Source organism: Gossypium hirsutum, chromosome A04 (genome assembly GCF_007990345.1).
Source record: "Gossypium hirsutum isolate 1008001.06 chromosome A04, Gossypium_hirsutum_v2.1, whole genome shotgun sequence".
Lineage (NCBI taxonomy): Eukaryota > Viridiplantae > Streptophyta > Magnoliopsida > Malvales > Malvaceae > Gossypium > Gossypium hirsutum.
Window position 1 is genome coordinate 68,795,084 of NC_053427.1, and position 6,303 is coordinate 68,801,386.

General features: G+C 31.2%; 1 protein-coding gene across 1 annotated transcript; it reads left to right on the forward strand.

Moving 5' to 3' along the window:
* Positions 1 to 440: 440 nt before the first annotated feature.
* On the forward strand, positions 441 to 5,890 carry LOC107933721 (uncharacterized). Its single transcript, XM_041111089.1, has 13 exons — positions 441 to 735; positions 1,163 to 1,310; positions 1,423 to 1,602; positions 2,204 to 2,224; positions 2,303 to 2,366; positions 2,473 to 2,573; positions 2,802 to 2,861; positions 3,321 to 3,420; positions 3,525 to 3,602; positions 3,879 to 3,937; positions 4,056 to 4,124; positions 4,204 to 4,281; positions 5,515 to 5,890. Exons 3-13 carry the CDS (start codon positions 1,480 to 1,482, stop codon positions 5,665 to 5,667), a joined length of 906 nt encoding a protein of 301 aa, XP_040967023.1. The 5' UTR covers positions 441 to 735; positions 1,163 to 1,310; positions 1,423 to 1,479; the 3' UTR covers positions 5,668 to 5,890.
* The last annotated feature ends 413 nt before the right edge of the window (positions 5,891 to 6,303 follow it).

Here is a 6,303-nt window from a genome sequence, read left to right on the forward strand (position 1 = left end):
TAGAGTTATTTAATCACATTTCACAATTTTACACTTAATTCAATTTAGTCCTTTTTACCCAATTGACTACCGAAACCTTAAAATTTCTTGATGAAACTTTAATACTAACTTACTAACACTCCATAAATATTTATAAAAATATTTATGGCTCGGTTTAATAGTATGAGGTCTCGATACCTCGTTTTCACTTCCAAATTATTTAGTATTTATTATAAAATACTATTCGCTATTTCAATCATTCTCTTAACTTCACATCTAACTTATTTTCATTAAATTAATAATATTTTTTACTCATTTTTTAGATTTAGTAATCTCGAATTACTGTTCCGACACCCCTAGAATTTGGGCCGTTACAACTCTCCTCCTCTCGGAAATTTCGTCCTCGAAATTTCATACCAGGGAATAAGTGTGGATATTAAGATTTCATTAATTCCTCCGTTTCCCAGGTTGCCTCCTTTGACCCATGACGATTCCACAATCTTAATTCTTTAATCTCCAGTACTAAATTTTTCACTGGTTCTATGTTCTTTCTTCAATACATTATAGAAGCATTTGGTCGTCTCGTCTACTTGTCTCTCCAAACTATTGTTGGTAACTTGGTATGGAGAGTGGAGACTGGAGAATCGGAGATGGCTCTTTAGGTCTTGGACTAAGGTGAATGGCCATGCTTTAAACATGCTTTCACAGTTTCACTCGCACTCGAAACCGCTCTCTTGATTTTTTAGACTCTCTGAGGTAAGGTCCTGTTGAGCATTTACTTGATTCTCCCTTTTATTAAAAATTATCTTTAAGATAATATTTTGAAATTTTTTGACTTTCCTCATATAAGGAAGTTACCAGAGCTTGTATTCTTATAAATTTTCCAGGCCACTGGAATGATGTTACATTATATCAATGGAAAACCAGTAATAGGAGATTGATTATTTGGCTCAAATGTTATACATGTTCACAACTCGTGTATTGAATGGTATTTTATTGGAAACTTTGAATTGTCTAATGTTTAAGTGAAAGGGAAATTATGGGTTTTTGTTGGGGTAGATGGTATTTTCAGTGTAACTTGTTTATATATTATGGTAATGTTTTATTTTGACATGGTTAGCCTTTTCTTTTTGTTGTAGCTTTCTTGCTGCTAGAAATACACTTATATTGTCTTCAAATGCAGGGCACCTCAAGTGTATTTTGTTGGTGACAATGTTAAGAACCTTAAACCAGTACTGGCAAAGGGTGCAAAGCTGAAGTGCAGCAGATGTGGACTAAAGGGTGTTGCACTTGGCTGTTAGGGAAGAGTCTGCCTGGCATTTGCTGATGAGGTACTGTGATATTTTTTAATAATTATATCTGTGGCTGTCTCAGCCCATTGAAGATCAAAAGAAGGGAAGTCAGCTTCTGAAAGTATAAGTAATTGAAATATGGTAATCACAGGGGACCAAATGCAGCAATTAATCACAGGGGATAACTTTGTTTAGCATAGTAAAAAATATGGTAATCGAAGTTTTGGATCCTTATTTAGGAAGGCTACAGAACCAAAAGCTCACAAATCCTGTTAGTATTCATGGAGATCCTGAGTCTAGCAGAGGAGCTGAGATTTGCAACAACATACAAGTAAGAATGTCATGTACATGTAGGAATTATGCGCCTATCAGAACTTGCATAAAGTAGAACTTGTCTGTCATCCCTTTAATTTCTTTGACGGGCAGTTTATTTCATCTTTCGCAAACTATAAACTGATATGACCATAAATATTCATTTCTTTTATTAATTCTCTGGGTTACAGGTAAAGATCATACTATATATATATATATATATATTGGCCAGAAATGTTTGTACTTTCTTTGTAAGTAAATTTTGAACTCACATTATTTTACCTCAACATCAATAAGCAGACAAAAATGGTTGGAGCTTAAATATTTGGATTTTTATGTCTTCTGATCCTTTTATGTCCTTTTTCTTATGATTCTTAGATTGGACGTTCGTTCAAGGAATACATGGAGGATTTTAATGAATTGGAATGAAATAAAGATAAACGCAATTGTAGAAATATCATAATGTTGTTTCAACATTGTTTGATCGATTCCACTTGTTTGTAAGAGACCAAGTCAAAACAATAAATATTAGACAAATACACACACAAAAGTCCTGAGTAGGAAAGCTATAAATTTCTAATTCTCTGTCTAATGCTGTGTACTTCTCTACTTATTTACAGGGTCATCATGATGCTGATCCTGTAAGTTTTGGCATGTATATATTTTTTAAATTCAATTTGCTTAGATTTGGGTCAGATCTGATTCTCTTTTGCATATAGGTTGCTCTGTATAAGAAAGACTATGGTGGTGGTTTTGAATTCTGTAATCCATCATGTAATGGTTGTAAGTTGATATTCTATTATGTTAATCTACAGTTATAATTTGGTGTCTACATTCTTAAACTGTCAGTATAGCAATCTTACTTGTAAATATTAATTATGTTTTCTAGACAACAAGATGTACGATGATTCGAGTGAAGGCACCAGTGGTGCTAGAGCAAATCCACACAATATGGAACTGTCGCAAGAGAACACCTTTACTGCTGATCCTGTAAATATTATTTGAAGTTGTTATTTATTTTATGCTTGTCTTGATTATAATTATTTCAGCTTATGTTATAATTACTTGTAATCTGGAGTAGGTTGTTTTTTTCTTTTAGTAGTTTCTATATTTTCTGTATGATCTGCTTATATTTTTTGGAAAGCTTCTTCAAATTAGTCTGCTCAGGTATACCTATCTAAATATTTTTTTCATTTTGTTCATCAATTTTCCCTGCAGACTGTGACTGAGAGTGGCATTGCTGATCAGATGCGGCTGATAGAACCAATATTGAATGATGTATGCTTCTTTGAAAACCTTGCTTATGCGTGTTAATATCTTCTTTAATATCTTCTGTATGTAGATCTTGTGCAGTTTAGTATTCGGTGGTTAACTGCCAGTCACTTAACCATTGATAATGTTGGTATTCAGCAACATTAAGTTATCAATTGTGGCTGTGCTATCAAGGTAATAATTTGGTTTCCTTTAGCTTCTCAACTCTCTGAGCTTTTTTGTTCACAGTGATCTTCCATGTCATATGGGAGAAATATCAAACATGTTGCATATTTCTTCTACATGTAACTATGAGCTTTATTTCTTGGTTATTTTTAATTTTTTCCCTATATATGCTTTCTATTATTTGGTTTCCTAGTTTTCTTTGTTTCTATTTCAAACTTATGGTTTAGTATCTGTCTTGACTTTTTATTGTGTTAATTCTAAATGTTCAGACGTGCTAAATTGAGTTTGATCTCAATGCAGCAAGATTTCTTCCAGAAGCTGATGGAGCTATTCAGAATTTGTGAAGACTTGGAAAATATGGATGGTCTTCACATGATATTTAAAATAGTCAAGGGGATAAGTTAGTACACTTTTTCGCTTAAATGCTCTTTTTCTTTATTAAAACGTGCTTGTATTTATGACTGATTCATGGATCCATGATTTATGTTATTGGTTATCTTACAGTTTTGCTCAATAGTGCTCAAATTTTTGAGAAAATATTTGGAGACGAATTGATCATGGATATTATTGGTTCTTTTGAATGTAAGTATATCACTATTTGTTTACAGATATATTATCAGGAACTGTTGGTGGATTGAATTGAATGTTTAATTTGCAACTTCATTTGATTGTTTCGATGCGGGCTTGTAGTTATAAGATTTTGTACAATTATTTTTTATGATAATAACCTTTTAATATATTTTGCCTTTTTGAATGTTCCTATGTTTTATGTCTATTTCCAAAAATTTGTCTATTGTTTAATAGTTTAGCTTGTTTTGGTAAGGCAGTTTCTTCTTCTCTGGTTTGCAAATGATCCAGATGTTCCTCAAGTACAACACTATCAGAATTTTCTGAAAGAACATGTTGTTTTTAAGGAGGTAATTTATTTTTACATGGGTCTTGCTGCTCATAGTGGAGTTTTATAGAGGGAGTTTAGATCAGGTGAAAGAAAATCAGGAGTTCTGTAAAAAAAGGTTCATTCTTATTCTTTTACAGGTCGTTCCAATTAAAAATTCGATGGCCATCTCAAAAATACACCAGGCATACTGTGTTGGTTATTTGAAGGTAAGGATCTTAAATGTTAAGGCTTATGACTCTTCATGTCTTTGGTTTTGTAATCCTTGCTTCTGATTGCTTTTGTCAGGATGTTGTTTTGGCAAGGGTATTGGATGAGGCAACAGTTGCCAGTCTCGATTCTATGATTCATTCTAACAATGCTATAGTAAGATTTTTAGTGCTTCTTGTTAATATGTGAGGCCTAGGTTTTTTGTTTCTTTTCCACTTAACTGCAGTGTTGTCTTCTAGGTTATTTCTTTATTGAAGGATGACAGCACCTTTATTTAAGAATTGTTTGCTAGGTTGAGATCACCCACCACATTCTAACTTTGTTAACCTTTAGTTAATTACCCCTCTTTTTTTCCCCTTTTTTTTCTTTCAATTTGAGTAAGATGCATTTTATTTTATCCATTTAGATGTTAGATTTAGGCTGAAATAACCCCCCCAAAAAGGAAAAATAGGTTTTGAACTTTCACTTTGTCGACGCATGTCCTTATACTTCTATTGTACCCAAATATTACATTAATCTTTAATTTGCAACCAGATATACCCTTTACCTTTAATTATACTCAAATAAACCCTAAACTTTTAATTTGTATTGTATTTAAGCCCTTGACATAAATCTTTCATTTGATATAAAGGCTTGTATGGGAAAAAATTGAAAAATGAGGGTGTATTTGGGTACAATAAAATTATAGGGGTTTACTTAAAAAAGTGAAACAGTTAGGAGTTTCTTTTAGTATTTTACCTTATATTCAGCGCATTGTTTTCATGTTTAGCAAATAGTTATTTAAAGTGACTATATAATTGTCATCTGGATCTTGATCATCATCAGTAGGCCTATTTATGATCCCTTGAATAATTTATCCTTAGGTGATTCCATCACTATATGCAGTGCTTTTCGTTTGTAAGTCATTCATGCATCTTAGTAAAAGAAAATAGTAATATACATTTATAAGAATTGAAAACATAAAATTCCTTATAAATTAATAAAGATTGACCACCAACTGAATTCTGGATTGGTTACTAGCTTCTGCATTTTTTTCGTTTTATCACTCTTTGCACTTGTAGTTGCTCTATAAAATAGAACAAGAGAAATGTTACGTAAACATGCCATAGCCCTAAAATTGGATTTTCACTAGCGTTGATGATGCAAATTAATCATTATTCATTCCAATATATTTGAAGAAAGGAACATTTGTTCAGATAAAATATAGTATATATTCTCTGCTCCTATCTAATTTATTATCAATTTGCCTTCTCAACGACTGTTATTTTACCAGAATCCCCACTGATTGAATCATACCTTTGAAACATGCGAGCTATAATTTACTATGTAAGCTGATGGAGTTACCATAATATAGCTCTTTTATGTTTTGACTGGTGGCAAATGGAACAGGAAAAATCAAGTACACTAGATTGCAGTCCAAGAACAATTTGCAGAAGGCACATAATGGCTGGCTCCTACCTCTACAAATGCATATGGGAGGCATTGCAACAGCGAATAAGAATGATATTGATCAACATGCAGTTGACACCGTATGTGCTCTGAATCCGAATTCAGGTGTGAGTTTCAGATATTTTATGTGCAAAAAAGTATTAGAGTGCCTTATGTTTGTATCTTAGTTAAGCAGATTATAGTTAGAACCTGCAGTAGGATTGATCAAAAACTACACCTAATTTTGTAATAGTCTACTTGCATATTTGCATATATTTAATAATAATCTCGTGTCAACTAATTATTCTATTTTTTTATTTAATTGTTTTGTTTTCAACATTTTTTTTTATTTGAGTTGAAAGAAGAAAAACATGAATTGTAATTTTGACTTAGAAAAGAGAATATTCATTACTAGCTTAAATAATCAATGTTGATATTTGACATGGGAATGGATATTCAAATCTTATATTTTACATAGTTATGATTTAAGTCTTTATTTCATTTAAGTAACTTCATTATAATATCTTATTTTATTGATATTTTTATATTTAATCTAGTTTTTATTATTTATTTTAGTTTTGATTCTAAATTTTTATTTTTATTTTAATATTTAAGATAATTTGAGTTCTAACTTTTGGATTTTAATTGTGTTATTAATTTATTATTTTAAATTCTAAATTTAAATTCATTAATTTTTGTATTTAGTTTTAAAGTTAAAATGTTAATAGAAAATTTAATTTGATAATGAAT

Coding starts and splice junctions, on each gene's coding strand:
- LOC107933721 (XM_041111089.1), top strand. CDS start 1,480: ATGGTAATCGAAGTTTTGGATCCTTATTTAGGAAGGCTACAGAACCAA. Junction 3,421..3,524: donor TAAAATAGTCAAGGGGATAA/GTTAGTACACTT, acceptor GTTATCTTACAG/TTTTGCTCAATAGTGCTCAA. Junction 4,282..5,514: donor TTCATTCTAACAATGCTATA/GTAAGATTTTTA, acceptor CAAATGGAACAG/GAAAAATCAAGTACACTAGA.